This window comes from Talpa europaea (assembly GCF_964194135.1).
Source record: "Talpa europaea genome assembly, chromosome: 2".
NCBI classification, from domain to species: Eukaryota; Metazoa; Chordata; class Mammalia; order Eulipotyphla; family Talpidae; genus Talpa; species Talpa europaea.
In genome coordinates, this window is record NC_140068.1 from 95,138,780 (window position 1) to 95,161,873 (window position 23,094).

At 59.1% G+C, this 23,094-nt stretch overlaps 1 protein-coding gene across 1 annotated transcript; it reads left to right on the forward strand.

Annotated features, from left to right (window-relative positions):
- Positions 1-119: 119 nt before the first annotated feature.
- Positions 120-21,752, forward strand: TEAD3 (TEA domain transcription factor 3; the record flags this gene model as incomplete). The annotated part of the gene is given in 16 exon segments (XM_084227744.1): positions 120-138; positions 141-197; positions 200-283; positions 286-291; positions 10,624-10,875; positions 12,811-12,875; positions 16,893-16,955; positions 18,043-18,054; positions 18,670-18,807; positions 18,904-18,953; positions 19,541-19,602; positions 20,416-20,549; positions 20,720-20,893; positions 21,113-21,253; positions 21,326-21,478; positions 21,639-21,752. Coding segments are annotated over 16 exon segments (1,524 nt in total).
- Between the last annotated feature and the right edge of the window lie 1,342 nt (positions 21,753-23,094).

The window sequence follows — 23,094 nt, forward strand, 5'->3', positions numbered from 1 at the left end:
CCCTACGGAGACGCCTCCCTGGTCGAGGCTGACCCATCTGTCTCTGAGTGACCTTCGTCCACTCCCCGGCCTGGCACAGGCAGAGGCGGGGCGGAGCTCGGGCAGCGGATCGGATGGAGATGAAGAACATCTGGAGCCGGGGCCGCACATCTGGTGGCGAAGCCGGCCTGCGCGGCTCCAGGCCCCCGCCCCCCGCCCCGCCACTTCCTGTCCGGGAGCAGTAGTCGGGGTTGTCTTAACCCCCTCGGGGCCCGCGCCGGGGCTCCGCGGAGCCGGGGCGGGCGCGGCGGGGTGGGCGACGGGGCAGGGTGCCCACGGCCCCAATAAAGCCGCGTCCTAAGCCGAGCGGAGCAGTGGTTTTTCCGCCCGCGCCGAGAAGGCTGCGGGAGGGGCGCGCGCGGGGAGGTCCCGGGGCGGGCGCGAGGCCTCCCCGCCCCCTCCCGACTCCGCTCCCTCCCGGGCCCGGGCGCTCGCGCGTCTGCCGCCCCCGACCCCCGCGCCCACCGCGGGTCCTACCGCAACTCGGCGGGCTCGCGGTGTCGAGACGCCCCCGACGGGGGCCCCGGGGAGCCGGGCCGAGAGGGTGGGCCCGGAGGTCCAGGAAGAGGGGGAAAGGGAGAAATTCGAGAAACAAGCCTCTCGGGGAGAACCAGACAAACCGGGTCCGGGCAGGGCGGGCGCAGCCGCCAGGGCGGGGCCGGGTCTGGGGCCCCGGGAGTGGGGGGCGGGCCGTCGGGCGGGAGAGGGCGCTCCGCTTCGCGGCTCGCGAATGTGGGGGGGCACCAGGGAGCCCCGAGGCCCGTACGCTCCGACTCCGCCGGGCTCCTCGTGACGCGGCACCGCGGCCGGGGCACCGACGGGAGTCCTGCCCCCAAGGCGGGAGCTCCACCCCCGGCCCCGCCCAGGCCGGAGCCCCAAATTCCGTCGGGGTCCTGGGGAGGTGGGTCAGGCCCAGCGCGCCGCGGGAGGGTAGGGGCGTCGCGCCGGCGGTCGGGAGCGGGGAGCTCGGGCGAGGAAGGCCGGCACCGGCTGGGGGTCCCTCCGCCGCCGGGAGGGCAGTGGGCGCCGGGGCTGGGGGCGGCCCCGCGCGGCCCCGCCCCTCCCGGTCGGTGCCCGCCCCCCTGGGCGCCCCGCCCCCTCCTTCCCCGCAGCCCCCACCCGCCCCGGCTCCTCAACACAAACTTTCCGTCCCGCTCGCTCCCTCCTCCGCGCCCGGCGCCTCTCGCTCCAGCCCGGCTCATTCCGCACATTCCGGCCAGTCCCCTCCCCACGACCCCCCCTTTCCCGGCCCCCCTCTCAGCTCCCCCGGGCCCGGCACGGCGGCCCGGCCGGAGCGCCCCCCGGAGCTCGGACCAGGTAAGCCCGGCGGACGACGGGAGGAGGCCCCGCGGAGAGAGGTGGCGTGGTTGGCTGCCTCTGGCTTGGGCGGGGGGGACTCGCGGGGGGCTGGGTCCCCGAGCTATTGTCCAGCCGGAGCCGGAGCCCCGGATCTGGGTGCCGGGAAGTTTAGAGGGAAGGGGGGTAAAACCTCTCCGGGAAGCCCCGCCCACCCCTCCACTACACCCCCTCCGCGACCGGGGCGCGCTGGTCGGGGGGAGGTAGGGGAGCCGCGAGACCGTCCCCGGTGCCACCGCCTGTCCCGCCGCCCGCGCTCGAGGTGTCGCGGCGGGCATCTGGGAGCCGCAGGGGTTGGCGGACCTGCCACCGGGGCGCTCGTACCCGGGTCTCCCCGTCCCGGGCCCCGCCGCCCTTTGGACTCCCGGCTCTCGCTCTTCCGAGCCCGCCCGGCCCCAGCTCCAAGCAGGCCTCGGGCCCGGCCTCCCGGCGCCCAGGCCGGCTCCTGCGCGCGGTGCCCTCGGCTGCGCCGGGCTGTGGGGGGTGTCTGGAGGCAAAGCTGTGCGCCCGGGCGTGTGCCCCCTGAGAGGCAGGGGCTTGTTCCCTCCGGCTCTCCCGCCTGTGTCGGGCCGAGGGTTTGGAGTTTCAGCCCTGAGCTCAGTGATCCTGGCTCCAAAGGGGCTGGATTTGGGGCCTTCTCTTCTGCCACACTTTCAGAGCCCCTGTTTAGACTTCAGAGAGTTTGAAGAAGCCTTGTCCCTTCCAGCCCCCATTGTCTGTCATGCCCTTTACTCCCGCCTGGGGAGGGAAGGCCAGAAGTGCCTGTCTGGGTCTGTTTTCCAGCCTAGCCAGGCCTGGAGCAGTGTCATTAAGACCCCACTCTGTCATCTTTCAGGTAGAAGGGGCCCTGTGATTCAGGACTGAGAGATTCTTTCTGAACAAGAGGGAATAGGGCCCTGAGGGAGGGCTTCTCAGGGGGCACTCCCTCTCTGTCTTCCCTCTCTCCTGGTAGAGGCAGAACCAGGTCAGGCCTGGACTTGTAGCCTAGGAGAGCAGGGGATGGGGGTGGGGGCTGGACACAGCTCAGAGGGGCTGGTGCCCATGGTGGCTCTGTGTACCCGCCTCCCTCCTGTGGCCTGGTTCTGTGTACACATGCTCCACACCAGTGTAGGGGCCAGGACACAGCCTTGGCCAGAAGGCTGGGGGGCTGGGGGCAGCCTGGGGCAAGGAGGGACATCCAAAGTCCCCAGAAGTTGGAGATTTGGGAGAATCATGTCCTGCTCCCTTTCAGATTCTTACAGCTCCCTTTCTAGACCCTCCCCTAGAGGCCTCACTATGAGACTTGGTTCTGCAGTCTTCTGGGTCCCTGCTTGCCCTATGGGCAGGGGAGGGACAGGTGTATAGTGTAGAACTAGAGTGTGGTGAGGATGACTTCAGGGACCCCCGCGGTGACCCTTCCTCAGAGAAAGGCTGAGAGCCAATAGGAATTTCAGCTTCTTGGGCCTTCCCCCACCCCCTAGGGAGGAAACAGTAATTAATGCCAATTAGCACATGGACTGGGGAATGGCTAAGTAGGATGGTCAGTGGCTGACAGAAGAGGTGTGTATGTTTGTGTGTGTGTCCTGGCCCCTGTTCGCGTTCTCACCCTCAGGTTTGCAGGCCCTAGTGCCTTCTTGCCATTTGAGGAGATATTAAAACCAGAAGGAGACACCTCAACAAGGGAGGTGAAATTAGAGGTCTGATCCCACTGGGCCTTCAACCAGCTGTGTTATGCTGGTGGACCTCTTTGGGGCGGCTCAGTTTCCCTGCTTGGAATAAGTGACTTCTTAGTTCTCTTTTTTTCTGAGCTCATCCCAGAATCTCTGTCTTCTAGTCAGCCTTCTTTCTCTTCCCGTTATGGAACCTAAACCTGGTGGGGTCTGGCGAAGTGAGTAGGTGACGCAGTGGACAAACCAGGGCCAGACTGAGGAGCAGCTAGGCCAGGTAAGCATGGCCGAACTGGTGGCAGACAGCAGGTGTCTACAGGGAGGCCAGGCAGAGTTGGGGGGATTTGTCCTCCAACGTGGTAGTGGAGTCTGGTGAGGCTGGCCACAGTGAATGGTGTTCAGAAGCCACAGGGATGGTGCCCCCTCTGCCCCATTCCCAGGGTCCCCTGGGGCTCAGTGTGGAAGCTGGTAGGGAACAGAAGCAGTCAGTCCTGCCCTCCTCCTGGCTCAAGAAGGGCAGAGGGGCAGCTCGCAGTGAGGAGAGTGGAGAAGGGAGCTGCGGTGCCAAGTCCCAGGGGGCCCGGGAGCCACCAGGGCTGTAAGTGCTGCAGCTTTCTGTGAGGTGCCTGGGGCATCCCAGTTCCCTCCCCCGTGGGGGCTACAGAAGCTGTAGGGTCTGAAGGGTGGCCTTGAGGATCCAGGTCCCCAGAGGCCTCGGGGCCTGGCTGGAACTTCTCTGGTCAGAGCTGGAGGTGAGCCACCCGCGCTGTCCTGCCCTCTCCCTGCTCTGGCGTTGTGCCAGCTTAGGCTTATGTGGGGGAGGGGGCTGCCCCTCAGGGAGCACAGTGGTGGGGAGAGGGCTCTGCCTGTCCGCTCAGCCACCCCAGAGACCCAGTCACCCCACCTTCCCCGAGCCTGAGCCTAGGTTTCCTAGAGTGCTGATTGTTTCCTGTGCTCCCTGCCAGACCCAAAAGGACAGGAAGTGATAGAGGGAAATGCGAGCGCAACTGTGTGTGGTGCTGGGCGCGTGTGAGAGAAACTGAGTGGGTCATGGTGTGTGGGTGAGACTGGAGGGTGGATGCGCGTGAGAGAACCGGGTAAAACCAGTTTGTGTGTGACTGCATGTGAGGCTGCCGTATGCACGAGCGAAGCTGGAGGTGACATTGTGCCTCCATCACATCCCTGTATGCGGGGAGCTGGGCGCCGTGTGCAGGAAGCTGCGTGAACGACCTTAGAGCCTGTGTGGCGCGCGCGTGTGCAAGCGGCTGGGGGGGGGGTGACCAGCTCTGCGTGAGCGAGCATCGCACAGGTTATATTTGTGAAAGCTGCTTGACAGCAGCACGAGCTTATGTGACACAGCTGGATTCGGGGCTCTGTGTTTCTGAGGGCCTCGACGACCGTGTGACGCCGTGTGTGTCTGGAGCAGAATGAGTGACATTCTCCATGACGTGTGACTACCGATGACGCATAGGCGGTGACGTCAGGTTTGTCGAAATTAGTCATTGTGTGTCCATCCATGACACTGGGTGTGAGAAAGGTTGTCCCCAGAAGGGGGTGTATGTCGGGGAGAAACCACTGGGACATGGCTGACTACATCCTGAGACGCCGCAGGGCCAGGCTGAGTGTGCACCAGGTGTGTAGGTGAGGCTGAGTGTGAGAAAGAAACTCCACACGCACAGGGCTGCGTGTCAAGGCGCCCGTGGGTGTGACTGAGACTGCCTCTGTGGGTGGGCACTATCTGAGGTTGTTTGGGACTGCAGGATGGTGTGGTGACACCCTTCAGGGCTGTGACAGACACAGCATGGGGTTCGGTGCGTGACAGATTTGGGGGCCTGTGACCCTGGTTGCATCTACATGGAGGACCATGAAAAAGATAACAGTTAAAAACAAAGCTGGACTGTACTTAATGCCACGGAATTGTGCACTTAAAGATAGTGGACTTGGTAAAATTTCTATTATGGCTATTTTATCACAATATTTTTTTAAAGATTTATTTATTTATGCGTACAGAACTGGGGTACAGGCCAGAGGTGTGGGGGGTGAGAGGATTCACCAGAGACAGAGTGGGGAACAGAACAGGCAGATTGACTGAAAGACACTGCTGAGGGGAGCAGCGGGTGAGTCAGGAGAGGTCTGCTGTGCCATGTGGGTGGCTCCCTGCCCGGGGATCGAATTCTTGCTGTGTGGCTGCAGATAGCTTCATAGTTGCATTTTAACCTCTTGCACCACCAGGGAGGCCTATCACGATAAAATAATTAAAAACAAACAGAAAGCAGAGACGCAGGTACTGGTGAATGTGCAGGACAGTGGCCGTGAAGAGGATTGTGTGAGGGGGAAAAATAGGTGGGGTGGAGCAGCCAGGGTGTTTATAGATGACACTGTGACTCTTGGGATGTGGACACTGAGCGGTGACAGCTCGCGGGTGAATCAGGGTACATGGGGCATGTACCCTGACATGTTAACTGGGATCTGTGACACCCATGGACCCAGTGACCCAATGGCTGCCTCCCTGGCGCTGCAGCCTGCCCCGCTCTGGTTATCCGGCCCTCCCTGGATGGGGCCCGTTGAAGGGCAGGACAGAGACTGTGCTGGGATCCCTGGGCCCTTCTCTCTGCAGGAGGCTTGTGGCCTCTGAGTCCCTCTATCCTCCTACACCGGTGGGGGTTTGGGGGCAGTGACAGTGAGGATGAGCTTGGAGGAGAAGCTTAGGGAAGGAAGCCCGCCCCCTCTGCTCCCTGTGAAGCCTGTGCCCCAAGTAGTGGGGGTGGATGGGGCCCCAGAGAGCCTTGATTCCCAAATTGGAAGCACATTAATAAGCTGGGGAGAAGGGAGGAGGACCCCACCTCCCTCCTAGTGGGCTCTGCAAATTGCTTCCTCCTGTAAAAATCTGGACCCTGCTCCAGGGAGGTGGCACTCCCTCCCCAGCCTCACAGGGTGTGGCCATTCAGGCAGGGTCCTCAGGGGTCCTGGGACAGAGGTGAGGGAGGCAGACACCATCCCCATCTCACCCTGCTCTCGGGTCAACCGGAGTGTGGCCATTTCTAGGCTGCAAGTCTCTGGCAGCTGGAGAACAGCTGGCCCCGCTGTGGGGGTGGGGGGGAGGAAGGAGGGAAAAGCAGAAGGGGTGGGGTGTTTCCCTCATCCCTCATCAACTGTCCTCCCCAGCCTCACCTCCCTGGCTGGTCAGCCTAACCCAGGTTGGGGAGGGGGGCGGGAATTTGGGATGAAACTGCTGATTTCACTAATCTTCCCACACTTGGAGCGATGTTCTCACTCTGCACGCCAGCACTTGGCAGGCCGGGGGCCCAGTAAGAGTGGACAGCTACTAGCGCTAGACCAGTCAGGTCACTGGGTTCAGTTCATCCTCCCAGTGAGGCTGGGGGGAGGGTGGGGAATGAGTCAGGGAGGGGCCCTGCCGCCTGCACTTGCCTTGTGCCCATCCCCTACCAAGGCAGAGGGTGGGGGGGTGGGGGGTTGGGGGGGGTGGGGAACCCAAGCTTCTGGCTTGCCTCTCCTTCCCTTTGAAAGGGACTAGGCGGGCAGGGTGGTGCGGAAGCCACAGAGCCTGTGGGGGTAGGGGTCTAGGCCCTCTACAGCAACCCCAGCTCTGACCTCCATCCCTGGAGCTGTCCAGCCAGTTATTCCAGCAAATTTGGCCCCAGGGAGGGGAGTGGGCAACTAGATCCCCCTTTTATCCCCCCAGGGCCCAAAGCCTGTTCGCCCAGCCTCCTAGATCCCATCCAGGCCACCACCCAGAGGCACCTTCTGACCTCAGGAGGCTGAGGGCCCTGGGTGAGGGGAGGCGGATGCGACTGATCTGATGTGGGTGGCAGGCGAAGGCCGAGCCCACGGGAGGGCTGCAGCCTGTTGGAATAACGGCCCCTGTGCAGAGGGACAGAATGGGCATGTCCCAGACCTGACCCCCCAGCCCCCTACACCTGAAAAGTCTTCCCTTGTCACCCCCTTCCTCTGCCTCTGGGTTCTTCTCTCTTTGACTCCCTCTGGCTGCCCGACCCTATCTGAGTTTACTAGTTATTCCCCTTCCTACCCTATCGCCGCCCCCGTCAGCTGTGTGTCTCCATCTCTCTGGCTCTTGGTGTCTCTGTGTCTATCTGAGTCTGTTTATCATGATCACTCTCCCTGTCCCCCCCACCCGCCCGCTTCCTCCTCCCACCCCCACTTTGGCTCTGTCTGTCTGTGGATGAACTTCCGCCAGCCAGCCCGCACTCTGCCAGGCCTCCCGCTCCTCCTGTCTCTCCCTCTGGGTCTCTCCATGGTTTGCTCTCTAGTTTCTTGTATCTCACCGTCTGGGACTCCCCTGTGTCTCCAGCCTGTCTCTCTGGGACTGTCTTCCCCTCTCTTTCCCCCACCCACACACTCTGACCCCTTTCTCCAGTCTGTCGCGCGCGCCAGTCCCCGCACCCCTCACTTGGGTCTTTCTCCTTCTCTCCTAGCCCTCTTGAGGGCACTGCCCAGCAGGGCAGAGGTTCTAAATACCTGGTCAAGAATTTAAAAAGTGGTCTGGGAACCTCCGACCCTCAGCACACACACACGCGCATACACACAGGAAAACCCTCCACACACACACACACACACACACACACACACGCACACACAGGAAAACCCTCTCTTCAGGGACCAGGAGTCCCTACCCTGGGCTGAGGCTGCCATCCTGGGAGCCTGCCTTTCTAGTCCCTCCCTGCTTCTAGAGTCTTCCTCTCCACCTTCCTGAGCCCCACATTTGCATCAGTCCAGCCCTGCAGCCCTCCTAGGCTGGGTCTCAGTGATTTGGGGGTGTCAGGAAAGGAGGATGCGTACATCTCCATCTCATCCCGTCGCAATAACTGAGGAGACCAGAGCATCCAATCCAGGCTCTTCACAACCTCCCCGAATCTGGGTGATGAGTGGGACAGAGGCCCCACTTGCACCCTGCCTGGCTGCCTGCCTGCCTGCCATGGCCCATGGTTGGCCTCAGCCTGGGGGGACAGGTTACCTCTTTGGATGTCAGCCCAGGCCCCCACACAGCATACCTGCATGCATGGCTCCTGTGCATGGTTGTGTGGGGTGGGGGTCACCTGCAGGCCCCTGTGTTGGTGCCTAAGCCCACAGGAGTGGCTCTAGAAAGTGAGTCCTGCGTGTACCTAGGAACCCGCACAAGGGCCGGTGGTCCTGATTCTCTCCTTGACTCGTCCTTGCAGCCGCCCCCTCGGCTCCCCTCCCCCTCACCAGCTGCCAGCGGTCCCAGCCAGGGGCCGGCCAGCCCCGCCCCCCCCAGACTGTCCCAGCTCCCGAGCGCTGCTGTGTTCGCCATATTTGGCCACAGTGCTCCTGCGGGGGGCGGGGCGGGGCTGACATCACCCCGAGAAGGGGGGGCCACCGCCTGGATGAGGGGAGGCGGGCAGAGACTTGGGGGAGGCAGGAAAGTTGCTTTTAAAAGTCTGGGACTGCCAAGGCCCCCCATGCGCTAGGCCCCCGGCTTCTCCTCTGGAGGCCTCAGGAAAGTACTGGGGAGGAAAATGGGTTGAGGACTCTGGGAGGGGTCTTAACTCATTGGCACCCCTCTTCTTCCTCCCCTCGGACAGCAAAGAGCAGTGTCAGACCTGAGGGGAGACCCCGTATCTCAACCACCTCAATATAGGAGCTGCTGGTTTCTCCAGATCCCCTTCCTGATCAACTAACACACCTCTGTCCCCCTCACAGTTTTGTCCCAAGAGCTTGGCCTTGGGGTCAAGAAGGGAAGGGGATCCAGACACAGCTCTGTGGGGTGACACAGGCTAGGAGGAAAGAGGAAGAGTGTCCTCTGGAGTGTGGAGCAGGACTCCCTCCCCCTGGCTGTCTGCGTGGGGAGCGCTACTCCTGGTGGTCTCTGAGGCCTCACAGAAAGGGCTCTTGCAATGTTTGGGTCCCTGAAGTTTCTCCAGCCACTTGGGCTAAGGTTCCCGTGGTCTGGCCTGGACCCCACTGGGCACACACATGACAGACAGGTGGCCCCCCTCTCTGCCGCAGGTGGTGGGCCTTCTCAGCCACATCCCCCTGCTTAAGAGGCTGAAGCCAGGTTGCTCGGTCCAGAATCTGGCTCTCGCACTTACTAGCTTTGTGTCCTCATGCAAATTGCTTAACCTCCCTGTTCCTTGGCTTCCTCATCTGTCAAGTAGGAATACTAATACCCCATCGGTGATTGTAAGATTAAATGAGTCAATGTATATAAAATTCCACAACAGGACCCGCCAAATGGCAGGTGCTGTCACTAGTAGTAATATTAAATCTAGACTCTACATCCATTTGATATTCAGGCCCCCTAAGCCTTCCCGGTCCCATTTCACTGGTGACTCCCCTTCCTGCCTCCCTAAGCAACAGGTGGCCCCACAGGGAAAACCCCTACCCATTCAGCAGGACTTGGAATTCATGACTGAGGGGGGAAATGCCCCTCTGACTTCTGAGTGGCTTTCCCACGTCTGTACCCTGCCCCTGCTTTCCCTGTGATCCCAGGCTCTAGCCATCTTGGGCCTTAAGACTCCGAAGATCTTCGTATCTATTGGGCATGCAGATTGTGATGCTGAAGGGGGTTTGGAGTGAGCCTTGGGGATGTGCATGTTGGGGGCACTGGCTGGGTGTGGTCTAAGTTAACAACCCAGCCTGGCGTGCGCAGGGAACTCAGAGTTTACACATCCATGATGTGGGCCAGGGCAGGGGCGGGCGTGTGGGTGGTTTATGGGCTGCTGTGGGGCCAGAAGGTGCGGGAACAGGAAGTGGGATGGAGGAGTGAGTGGGGTTGAGCAAGGCTGCTGGCCAGGCACCTTCTCCACTGCTCCCTTGCCAACCAGCGTCTTCCCTTCTTGCAATTCCTGGGGCAGTTCCTGCCCCAGGTTAGGTTCCTTGGCAGGATTCCCGTCGGTTATCTATTTGGGGAAGGCAGAACCATACTCTTCCTTGGTCTCGGACCCTCCTTGTCCCACTGCAGGTCCTGATGCTAGGGGGAGAACAGGGGATGCAGGGTCCCCTCCAGTGAAGATTCCTGGGTGGGGGGGGAGCTGGCAGAGTGCAAGCCAAGAAGCTGCCAGCAGAGCCACAGAGCATTGGGCCCTGCCTTTCTTGTGCCTCCTCTCTTTGCCCATCTTGATGCCTTTGGCAGCTGTGTGGCCTTTGGGCCTCAGTTTTCCTCATCTGAATAATGGGTGTCACCCCTTGCCCTCCTTGCTTTAGCTTTGAGAATAGAATGAATGCGAAAGTGCTTCTTCCACACGGAAGTGCTGTGTAGATCGGAGGCGTGATTGCCGTCGTCACTGACCACCACCAGTGCTGTGTTGAGTGTTATGAGCCAGGCCTTGCACTTGGCATTCTGGCGTGATCTCATTCAGTTTTAACCTTCTCGACCTCAAGGAGACCCTTTCTCCTTTCACAGGACGGTGGCTCGTCCAAGGTCACAGGCCACTGAATAAGCATAACCTCTGTTACACCTCCACCTCCCGCCTGGGGCACCTGCCCCTGGGTGGGGGCAGAAGTCCAGCGCCAGCGGCTGGGGGTAGCAGATACCTGTGGTCTGGGAGGACCTGGTCCTAACTCCTGTGTATCTGTCCCCCAGGCTCAGGCTGCCCAGTGGGCTCAGGCCCGGAGCCCAGAGCAACCAGCACAATAGCGTCCAACAGCTGGAACGCCAGCAGCAGCCCCGGGGAGGCCCGGGAGGATGGGCCCGAGGGCCTGGACAAGGGGCTGGACAACGATGCAGAGGGCGTGTGGAGCCCGGACATCGAGCAGAGCTTCCAGGAGGCCCTGGCCATCTACCCGCCCTGTGGCCGCCGCAAGATCATCCTGTCGGACGAGGGCAAGATGTACGGTGCGTGTGGGGAGGCACAGGTGGGGAGGCACAGGACGCTGGACAGGACTGGGGGAGGCGGCGGCGGCCTCCCGGCCCCTCCCCCTGCTCTCTGCCCCCTCACCCAACCGGTTTGGCGAAGTCCTGCCAGCCCGCCATGGGCGAGTCTGGGCGTGTGAGCCTGTGCGTCTGGATCCTCCTCATAAACAAGCCAGGCTTGCCCCCTCCACCAAAGCGCGCCCACACCTCAACACCCCCATCTGCTCCTCCTCTCCTCCCCCTTACTGGCCAGGAGGTTTCGGGGTGACTCAGTAGGCCCCAAAAACTGGGTCGACAGTCCAGTGTGCTCCAGGCCAGGTCTGGGAGAGGGTCCCTCCCCTGGGAGGCGGTGGGGAAGTCCAAGGAGGGAGTCCAGCAAAGCAGGGCCTCCCAGTGATGAGTTCCCTTCAGGGTGCGTGGGGGTACAGAGAGTCCACAGGGTGACAAGGGCCTATGTGGGGAAGGGTGCCAGAGAGACGAGGACACTCGTCCATTCCTCAGGCCTCTCCCACGTCTCCACAGCTCTCCTGGCCCCTCCTTGCCACTTTGCCCACCTCCTGCCTCCTGAAGGGAGTGTCCCCCTCTTGTTCCAGCCCTAGGAGGGCTCTCCCAGAGTCCTTCCAGAGCTGCATTTTCAGGATAACTCAACCCTGGCTCCTTGCCAGCTCCCTCCAGATCCTCCCTATGGCTGAGTGAGACAGGCCCTCGGCCTGTCTCCTCCCAGGTTCCAGTACCCTGGCTGGTGCAGGAAGGAGGCAGCTGGGCCAAGTGTAAGGGCTGCCCAAGTCCCTGGCCCCACCCACTTTGCCACGCCCACTCCAGCCCCTGAGCCCTACTCCCAGGCAAGCAGAAGTTCCAGGGCACCTTCCATAGGGCTGGGGGTGCCTGTGCCCGCTGCTACCTCCCAAATGACTGGGGCAGCCCCAAAGGGTATTTTTAGACAGGGCGGAGGGAATGGGGTGGAAAGGGGCCGGCGGGAAGGGAGGAGCAGCGAGACTGGTTCTGTCATTGAAGAAGAATTTGGAGAATGTGGCCCATTCTGTGGAGGTTATGGGGTTGGGGGAGCAGGGGACCTAGATTTGCGAGGGTAAGAGATGTACACCCTGAGGATGCTGACATAAGCTTTGTCATGTGTCCTAAGAACCCCTTTCCTGGGGCCAAACCCTCTGAACACTAGGCAGCTTCTGGGCCTTCAGAGGGTCTGTGAGCAGACACCCCCCCAACCTCCCAAACAGCAGCAGCTGGGCTCTCACAGGGCGTGAGAGGCCCTGGTAGCTGGTGACGTAGGGGTGACCGGCACAAGGACATAGTAACTATTTTGAAGCAGGTTGTCAGTGTAGGAAGCGTGTTAGAGGTCACGCGTTCCCTCCTGCCCCTTTCCCCAGAAAAAAGGAAGGGGCTTGTCCAGGGTCTCCTCCATGGCAAGGACAGAAAGGACAGGAACTTGGCCCAAAACCTTCCAGACACACCTGGGGACCCTGTGCCGAGATATCTGCCAGTTGGGGCAGGCCGCACTCAAGCACAGATATCTGCGCTCAGAGCTCTGGAGCCGGTGACAACACCGGGAGGGAGGACGGAAGCGCTGCTGGGCGGGTGGCTGGCCTGCTGGCCTCCCACACCTGCCCCTGTCTGTCTGCAGGGGAACCTGTCAGGCCTGACTTGGTTCTGCCCTCTCTCCCACATTGCGGGTCCCCTACTTCCCCCACCCCAAAGAGCAGCCCCCAGTTCCTGGAGGTGGGGGGGGGAGTGCCAGGGATGCTCCTGCCCCCATTTGCTGCCCTGCTTGTGCCCCTGAGGAAGGAGGGTCGGAGTGAACGGGTGGGGAGGTATGGCTTACCCCGGTGGGGCCTTCCAGCCACCGACCCCTCCGTTCGCCATTTGCCCACTCCTCTTTTTTTTTTTCTCACCCCAATCTAGGCCGAAATGAGTTGATCGCACGATATATTAAATTGAGGACGGGGAAGACTCGGACGAGAAAACAGGTAAAGAGACGATTTATGCTGCGGCCCCTCTGCCCACACACTCTCAGCTGCTCCCCTGCCCCTTCCTGTCCAGAGCTCTCCCCGGGCCCTGCCCCCTCCTCAGTAGCACCCCATGGACCTCCCACCACCCACTCCCTCTCCGGGTGACTCCACACCCCCCAAGCGGCTCCATGGCTCCCCCACTTCTCTTGGAGATACTGTCCCTCTGTCCTAGAGACAGAGCACTGTCTCAGGCCACCCCCACACCAGCCTTTGGTTCAGTGACCACAGATAAGCCCCCCTGCAGCAGCTGGTGCTCACTGTGGCCCACCAGCCAGTCAGGGAGACAGATGGGCAAGTGCAAAGCAGATCGGTGTGACCGAAATAGGGAGTGTGTGGGGTGCGCTGTCAGAAAAACAGTAAACTTGGACGAGGCAGGGGAAGGGAGGAGGGTAGGTAGGCTGGGAAGGCTTCCTGGAGGAGATACGTTTTTAAGAAGGAATTAGATTTCCCCCAGGCAGAAAAAAAGGGAGAGGATTCTTCCAGACTGAGGAAGTTAGTTATACAAATAATAGTTGTGAACCCAAACAGAGCTCACTTTATATTAATTTATTTTAATCCTCACATCAACCTTATGAGGTAGGTACAGTAATTAGCTCCATTTTACAGATAAGGAAGCCAAGGTATAGGGAAGTGAAACAACTTTCTCAAGGTCACAGGGATGGCAGCTGGTGGGTCCAGGATCCCAGCCACCCAGCGGGAAAGTCTGCAGTGGGGGAGGGGGTGGGAAAGCCCAGGGCGGGAGTGATTTCCCTGGAGGCTTGAGAGACTAGGTTCCCCTGGGGCAGCCAGGACCCTGGGAGGGAATGGCACAGGGAGTATAGGTGGCAGCTGTCTAGGAATGCTGGAGCTGAGGGGCCAGGCGAAGACAGGGCCTAGAACAACAGCACTGGTAGCCTGGGCAGTGGCCAAGGTGAGGGTAGTAGTGGTGGGGGTGGAGAGGAATGATTTGAGAAATGATGGGGTGGTTTCCTGTCCGGGAGGGTGGCAGTGACAGGAAGCCTGAAGGGGTGCATGTTGGGAGGGTTCGCGTGGGGGTGCCTGGGAGAGAGGCAGGCTGGAGACACAGGGGCCAGCTGTGACCCTCAGCCCTCCCAGCCTGTCTGTCTGGTGGGATTTGGACCTTGCACCCACTTCCCCAGACTCCAGCCTGTGCAAATGGCAAGCCTGCCCCACCCCACCCACTGTCTCAAAGGAAGGTTCTGGGCCCCCCCCCCCCACCCAGTTCGGGAGCAGAAATCCAAATCCTCCTTCATTTGTTCAAGCATTTTTTTTTTTAAAGATTTATTTGTTTATTTATTTATACACACACTGGGTACAGTCAGAAGCGCTGGAGGGTGAGAGAATTCACCAGAGCCAGAGCAGGGAGCAGAGCAGGCAGAAGGAGCGAAGTACACTGCTGAGGGGAGCAGCGGGCAGGAGAGGTCTGCCCGCCATGTGGGACCCTCCTCCGGTGGCCGTATCCGCGCAGCAGAGGCTGCGGGCAGCTTCGCAACCCAGCGCTCAACCGCTGCGCCACTGGGGAGGCCCTGTTCAAGCATTTTTTAACCACCCTTCCTGGGCCAGTTCAGGTTGCACAGCAGTTATTCATTTAGCAAATTATTGAGCTACTACTATGCTCTAGGCAGCAGGGATACAGCAAGGAACCAGACAGACAGGGTCCTGTTTCCTGGAACCTACAGAAGAATTCTACCGATCAGACCCCTGGGTTCCAATGGCGGCTCCATTACCAGAGTGGGGGGAGGGGTGAGGCGGCGGCACCTCCCAGCCTGTGTTCCTTGGCCATTAAATTAGTTAATGCTGAAGGCACTTAGAACAGAGTGCATGCCCACATAAGAATTTGCTGCTCCCGCTCTGTGGGCAGACACAGAAATCATCCCAGGCCCAGGAGAAGGGCAGGTCCTACCCTGTGGGTGTCCTGATTACCCAAAAGATGTGTCTCTAGAGACCTGTTCATCAGAGCAGGAAGTGCCTGGGGGATCCTCACTTGGACTTGAGGCCCTGGTGGGTAGCCAAGCCTCTTCATTCTGCGCCCAGCATTCCCTGCGGCTGGCCAGGGGTCCTGAGAAGGATGGCTGTCCCGTGAGGTTTTACAAAACGGCTGTTGGCAAACAGAATTTTATAAAAACACTGACCATCATCCTTTTGCAAGAGTGGGACTCTAATTTTATTCTCTCTAACAATTCTGATATCTAATCTCTCCTAAAAAGGGAACCCATCCTACGTGTCTTTATGTGTTGCAAAGAGCAGCCAGCTGGCAGGCAAGGGCTTTTTAGTTGTTTTTATTTTTTATAGGCAATTTTTTATTAGAACACACAGAGGTTAATAGCAAGTACAGTGCCTCCATATTGGCAAAAAAGCTAAATATTACGTTGGGGTTGAGTCCCATGTGACTTTTGGCTGTCGCTTCTGACCATTTGGAGGTGGCTCCGTGCTAAGAGGGTCCAGGTAGCATCACTTAGCAGTGGAGCAAGTGGGCTCTGGAGTCAGACCATCTGGATGTGAATCCCGGTGCTAGCCTCCAGCTGTGTGACCCTGGATAAGCTGCTTACCCTCTCTGTGCTTTGGTTTGATCATCTGTAAATCTGCTCTGTAAAGAGCAGATGAGTGGGTGTGTGTACAGTGCTGAGAAAGGTAGCAGCTGTGCTCTGCAGAGGTCAGTTATTATCAAGACAAAAAGTGATCAGTGGTCTCACTGATGTGTACTGGGTTCCTGTGGGTGGGGAGGCAGGTGAGGAGCACCCCTGAGTCCTAGCCAGTAGTATGGGGACTGCCCAGCATCGCATACAAAACAGTTTTCAGGCCTTCATTAAAAAGAAAAACTGTTGTGGGAAACTTACAAAGGAGAGCCAAGAGCTGTGTAAAAGTCTGGAGCATCTAGAGACACCATATGTTTGGTTGTGTTTCGTGGGAGAAGGGTGGCTTTTGGATTCTCCGAGGCTCGGGTCAGATCCTTGCCACCATCACACAGGGATACGCACATCCAGGTCATGATTAACTCAGGGTTTCCAGGAGAGGGAGGCTTCAGGGAGGGGGAGAAGGAGCACACTGCAGAGCCCCCGCTGGGTCTTATATACACTGGCAGATACGAGTCAAGGAGAAGGGAGGCATGTTGAGGGAGAAGCTGTGTGAGCAAAGTGGAAATAGGAGCAGACCTGCTTTTTCAGGTGGGCGAACTGTTGAGGAAGACTTGAGGAGTGGTTCAGGGGAAGATCTTTCAAATAGGCCACAGCCCTGCTATATAATCTGATGACCAGCACAAGTGTTGTGGTCCTCTGTGGTGCCAGTTAGAGCAAGACATCTCCTCTGAGGACACTAGTGAGAAAAAGTGACTTGTTTTTGAAAAAACAAGAGACTCTTCTACTGGTGAGAAGCAGCCCCGTACCAGGGCACATGACTTGGCCACAGAACTTAGGCTGGGATTCAGCCCACACTGGGCCAAGTGCTCTTGTGCAGTGAACCACCACATACACAACTGTACATGGTAGTCCTGGAAGCCACTGTAGGTTCTTTTTTTTTTTAAGATTTATTTATGCATACAAGAACTGGGGCACAGGCCAGATTTTGGGGGTGGTGGTGAGAGGATTCACCAGAGACAGAGTGGGGAGCAGAACAGGCAGACTGACTGAAATACACTGCTGAGGGGAGCAGCGGGTGAGTCAGGAGTGGTCTGCTGCGCCATGTGGGTCACCTCCCTGGCCGGGGATCAAACTTGTGCTGCAGGGGCCTCAGATAGCTCCATAGTGCTGTGCTTAACCCCTTGCACACCAGGGAGGCCCCACTGTAGAATCTTGATCAAGCAGGGCCAAAAGAGAGCAGAACCGGCAAGAGAGAGGGGTATCTTCCCACAAAAGTTCCACATCCCACTGACATTTGGTCCCAGAGATGAGGGCTGAGCTTCTCCTTGCCCATGGCGCCATGCCGTGCCTCCTCACTGTCTATGTTTTCCTCTGTGGCGGGGCGCGGGGCGGCCCCTAGGTGTCCAGCCACATACAGGTTCTAGCTCGGAAGAAGGTGCGGGAGTACCAGGTTGGCATCAAGGTATGTTGGGTGCCTGACTGGGGCCTCCAGCCCCTCCTCAGCCCCTCACCCTCGGCGCCTCCACTGCTATCTCTGCACAGCTCAGGCCTCTGCCTTGGCCAGCTCTCTGGCCCCCCTGTGCCTTTCTTCTGACCCTTGAAGCTCTATTCTTGCCTCTTTTGCTCTTTCTACTCTTTTTCTCTTTCTCTCTCTCTCTCTCTCTCTCTACAGGTCTCTAGCCACTTGCAGGTTCTAGCCAGGCGGAAATCTCGAGAGATTCAGTCCAAGTTGAAGGTATGGGGTTCCCTGCCACTTGGCCTGAACCTGCCCAGCTCCTGCCAGGCCCAGACCTATTACTAGTCTCTGACCCCAGCCTGGGGCAGGGAGGAGGCCTGAGGAGCTCGGGCAGTGGGGGCTGCTGGGGGTAGGGGGTGTCTTAGAAACACAGGGGCAGCGAGGAACCCGAAGATTACTTCAGGTTACACAGGGCCATGCCCCTGCAGACAGTGCTGGAGCCGGAGGGCTCAGCGGCCCTATGATGGGGGAGAGGAAGAGCCCCTCTTCTTCTGCAGTTTCCTTTTTCTCCTTCTTCCTCAGTGCTGCTTGCTGGTTGCTTGGGACTTCAGGCGGGCAGGGAGGAGCCATGCGGGGTATTGGCTGCCAGAGCTGTTGTGGTGGGCATGGCAATTCCTTGCATCACACTTTCAGTCTTGGCGGAGCTACAGCTTTGGGTCTCAAAACTTGGGGTTCATGGCCGGGGCTTCTGTCAGAGCCCCTTAAGGGCTGCATTGTCTTACCTCGCCAGTACCCTATGCCTGTAGCACAGCCCCGGAGGACATGGGCTCATGCCAGGGCACCATCTTGGCCCACCGTCCAGCCTGTGCGCCCTTGCCTTGCCCTTTCCGGGACAGCCTCAGTGGCAGCATTCCCTCTGGGTGGGAGTGGGGTGCAGGATGAGGACCACAACTGCCTTTGAGCTTTCCTGGCCTCATTGGCTTAGAGCCCAGTCAGTAGATGGGGGGTGGAAGGGAATGAAAACATGTCCCCCCCACCCCCCCCATCTAGCCCTGATTGTGTCTCTTCTAACCCTCCTCCCTCTTCTTCACAGGCCATGAACCTGGTAAGTAGCCCTGCCCTCCCATTGGGAAAAAGGGGAGGAAGTCTGGGTCTGGAAAGAAGATGATAGGAAAGACACCTAATACAGGGTTTTCAAAATCTGGGTTGTGACATAAATGTAATAGGATTGCAAACAGCATTTTTAAAAAGTGAAATATATGGTTTGCAAACGTGAGCATGCACCAGGATCGCCTGGAGGGTTTGTGAAGACAGATTTCCGGGACTCACCCCAGAGGTTCAGTAGGTCTGGGCTGAGGCCTGAGAATTTACATTTCTAACAAGTTTCCAGGTGAAGCTGGTGCTGTTGGTCCATGGACCTTAGTTTGAAAACCACCGAGGAAACAGCATAGAAAATAGGAGCGTGTATGACACACGATATATACTGGGTTAGGGAAGAGTCGGTCCAAGTTGAAGGTGTGGGGTTCCCTGCCACCTGGCCTGACCCTGCCCAGCTATGACGTGAGGGGTGATGTCCACCTGGGAAACAGAGGCCCCTGCGCCCACACAGTGGAGCTGCGCTAGAATCCAGACCTGGAAGTGCAGAGCTCTGAGGGCCTGGGGGCGCGGGGGGTCCTATTTCCGCCTGGCCCCATCCTCACACGGCCCCTGCCTCCCACAGGACCAGGTGTCCAAGGACAAAGCCCTCCAGAGCATGGCGTCCATGTCCTCTGCCCAGATCGTCTCTGCCAGCGTCCTACAGAACAAGTTCAGCCCACCCTCCCCTCTGCCCCAGGCCGTCTTCTCCACCTCCTCACGGGTACAGGGGCCCTGGGAGGTGGCACTGGGGTGAGGGAGTGCCGTGGTGGGGATCGTGGATACTGAGGGGCCCTTGGGCTTTGTGCCATCTCTGCAGTTCTGGAGCAGCCCCCCTCTCCTGGGACAGCAGCCTGGACCCTCTCAGGAGTGAGTATGTTGGTGCCTCCGCCCCACACCCCCTGTTTTCCCCTGGCAGCCTTGAAGGACATCCCCTCCCATGTGCTTTCTGGCAAGAGCTCAGCATAGTTTTAATTCAAAAACAGGCATGGAGAGTGCCGTAAGAGCTAACGCATGTGTCTGTTCATTCATGTGTTTATTCATTCAGCAACCCACTCATCTCCTTGTCATCCGTCCTTCGTTTATTTTCCACTCAGTTAATCTCTGAGTCAATCTCTCAGTCAACAAGTCAGGTAGTCAAGTACAGTTGGATCCTTCAATTCTGAGATGACTTTGGTCGTAAGCACACCTTCCGTTGAATGAACAACTCTTCAGGGTGGGGTTGAAATGCTACATTAAATGTGCACATCAACTGTGAGATGCAGCAGGATAAAAGCTAAAATGGGACGAAAACAGAAAGCTCCTGAGTTAGCTTGTCAGCATGCATTTCTGGGCCTCTGCGGAAAAAGCCCAGTGGCTGGCTCCCCATCAGGGTCTCACCTGAGACCCAAAGCGACTGGGCCAGGTGGAAGGTGGGGAAGGGGGTGACTCTAACCAGGCTGTCCTCTTGTCTGCAGCATCAAGCCCTTTGCACAGCCAGCTTACCCCATCCAGCCGCCCCTGCCGCCAGCACTCAGCAGTAAGTACCCCACATCGCCACCCCCTCTCCCTCCTAGGTCTCTGCTCGGGGGCCCACTGTGTGTGTGAGTGCCCGTGTGTGTGCATTTGCACTGGGAAGGAGAAGTGGGATGGGCCAGGAATAAGCCCTTTGTCATTATAGTGTGGTTTCCAGAACTCTGGTGCAAGTACACACCACCAAAGGTATTACATTGATATGGCTCTATGGGTAGAAAATTCCTTACAAGGAAATACAATAGAATCTTAATAGATTTCATCTTTTTTTTTTTTTTAAGATTTATTTATTTATGCATTTAAGAACTGGGGTGTAGGCCAGAGGTGGGGGAGGTGAGAGGATTCACCAGAGACAGAGTGGGGAGCAGAACAGGAGGGTTGATGGAAATGCACTGCTGAGGGGAGCAGCTGTGCCGTGCGGGTCACCTCCCTGGCTGGGGATTGAACTCATGCCACAGTGGCTGGCGATAGCTTGATAGCACTGTCTTTAACCCCTGCGCCACCAGGGGCGCCCCAGATTTCCTCTTAAAGAACTTAAATTTCTAGGTGGTAGAACTCTGTAATATTTCTTTTTCCTTTTTAATTTCTCTATTTTCTGCTGGAACACACAGAGATAGTGACCTAGGGAAAAACTCAGTGAGGTCTATCCTGCCTATACTGCGTGGCCATGGGGGTGCAGGCTGGGCACTGCCAGAATACCTGGGAAGGGAGTCTAATGCCAGCCCCACTGATGATCTACATCAAGGCCCCAGGCAGGCTGGGATGGAGCTTCGTAACCACACACGTGCCCATGTAGACGCGGGCCGTCTCCTCCTCCCAGGTTACGAGCCCCTGGCCCCGCTCCCCTCAGCTGCCGCCTCTGCGCCTGTGTGGCAGGACCGCACCATCGCCTCCTCCCGGCTGCGCCTCCTCGAGTATTCCGCCTTCATGGAGGTGCAGCGAGACCCTGACACGGTAACGTGGGGTGGAGGCGGTTGTACAGCCGCGGAGACGCCCTGGGGAGGAGAAGGTCCTGGTCCAGAGCCCTGGGGCGAGGAAACCCCAAGCTGCTCTCCGTCCCTGGGCAGCCTCCCAGGCCAGCACAGCTGGTGGCCTCCTGACCCTGTCCTGGGCCCTCCCCACAGTACAGCAAACACCTCTTTGTGCACATCGGCCAGACGAACCCCGCCTTCTCAGACCCGCCCCTCGAGGCAGTTGACGTGCGGCAGATCTATGACAAGTTCCCAGAGAAAAAGGGTGGACTGAAGGAGCTCTATGAGAAGGGGCCCCCTAATGCCTTCTTCCTGGTCAAGTTCTGGGTGAGCTGCCGGGGTCCCTCCCTGCCCCTACACCCCTCCCCAGAGGTACAGTATACCCAGGCCCACCCCACTGACCCCTGACCCAGCCTCCTCCCTGTGGCCTGTGTCAAGGTGCCAGAGATGGGTCCTTGGGTGGGACTCTGATGTGACATAAAAGAAAGTCTTGCTCTGGCCTCTGCCCGCATCTAAGCCCCACCCCTGACACCCCCCCCACCCCAGGCTGACCTCAACAGCACCATCCAAGAGGGCCCCGGAGCCTTCTATGGGGTCAGCTCCCAGTACAGCTCGGCGGATAGCATGACCATCAGTGTCTCCACCAAGGTGTGCTCCTTTGGCAAGCAGGTGGTGGAGAAGGTGGAGGTGAGTGAGGGCCGGCGGGTGGCGTGGCGGGGGGAGCAGGCATGTGCACTGACCCCGGCCTGGGCTCCGCAGACCGAGTACGCCAGGCTGGAGAACGGGCGCTTCGTGTACCGCATCCACCGCTCCCCCATGTGCGAGTACATGATCAACTTCATCCACAAGCTGAAGCACCTGCCCGAGAAGTACATGATGAACAGTGTCCTGGAGAACTTCACCATCCTGCAGGTGTGTGTGTGGGGGGGTGTGGAGCAGGCTTGTGGGGGCCTCTACATGGGAAGGACCAGACCCACAGCTCAGAGGAGACAGACCTAGCAAGGAGAAAGATCTGCTCAGCCCCAGGTCCCCATGTGGCCTGACCTCCCAAATTTTCCTACCCAACCCCCAGGTGGTTACAAGCCGGGACTCCCAGGAGACCCTACTCGTCATCGCTTTCGTCTTCGAAGTCTCCACCAGTGAGCATGGGGCCCAGCACCACGTCTACAAGCTGGTCAAAGACTAGGGCGCCCTCTGCCCCCACCACCAGGATCCAGGATGAGCATCTTTTCCACACGCCTGCCTGGCGCCCCCAGGGGGTCCAGGATGGAGGACTCATCTGCCTGCCAGGCCTCAGGCCCAGGACCCAGGAGGCCTCCCCACCTACCCCCAGCACACACACTCCCTGCCACTGTTCTGCGCTTTATTTGTGGGAGAGGAGAGGAGGCCTCGGCGGTGGGGTAGCCTGCCTGGGGCAAGGAAGCAGCCCCACCCAGCTCTGCCCAGCCATGACCAGATGGGAGGACACCTTCTGGCTCTGAAGTGTGTGGCCACTGGCCCCCCAGGGGTGTGCCGGGTGGGTGAAGGTAGAATGGAAACTGAGGGAGTCAGAATTCAGAGACTCCCCAGAAGAAAAGTTCAAGTTGAGGTTGAGTTGAGGAGAGGGGCCCACACTTCCTTTGCACCTACTGTGTGCCAGGCCTGGTGCCAGGCCCCTGCGTGACTCTTGCCACCCTCAGATCCTACAAAGCAAGTGTGGGTCTTGGTGTCTCAGATGAGGTGCTGGAGCTCCAAGAAGTTGAGGGACCCACGGGAGGGCTGGGTGAAGCTGGAGTGCTCACTCAGGGCCCAGGGCCCATGTTTTCGCGAATTTCCTGGAGTGAGGGCTGGCCGCAGCGGGAGAGGGTCTGCTGTGAGGGCAGAAGCAAAGACAACCATGATGCAGTGAAGAGCAGAGCTTTCCTGGGGCCAGCTGGCTGGGGACCCCGACACCGGGGAGTAGCTGTGTCTACCAGGCAGGAAAGCGGGTAGCAGGTACTCAGTACCTGGTAGGTGCCCTCTGTCTGCCTGCAGTCCAGAGACCCTCAGGAGAGACCCTCAGAGACCCTCAGAGAGATCCTCAGGAGCCCCCTCCAAGCTGCCCAGGTTGGGTGCCAAGCCACCCAGCCCCCTCCAGATGGGAGAAGGCCCCGGGCAGACCCCGGCTCAGAAATAGGCCGGATGGCCAGGAGGGAGTCCGAGTCCCAGCCTGTGAGAACAGTGGCCCTCCTTGGTCTCCCTGGGCTGAAGCAGCAGCTCCCCGCACCCAGCTCTGGTGCTGAAGGTTATCCTTCCCGACACCCAGGCCCCTCAACGGGCTCGGCCTGCCCCCCAGCCGCCTCTGGATATTTATGAGTTTCATATGAAGTACTGTGCCCCCTCCTTTCCTTCCTCCCTTCCCTCCCGCCCCGCCTCACCCCTGAGCTTCCTGAAGGTCCTCACAGTTTGCATATCGCTCAGGCCACCTCCAGTCCCGACCTAGGTTTTATAATGTATATTATATATTTTTTGTGTATTTTTTAAATCCAGCTGTGATGGGTTATATCATA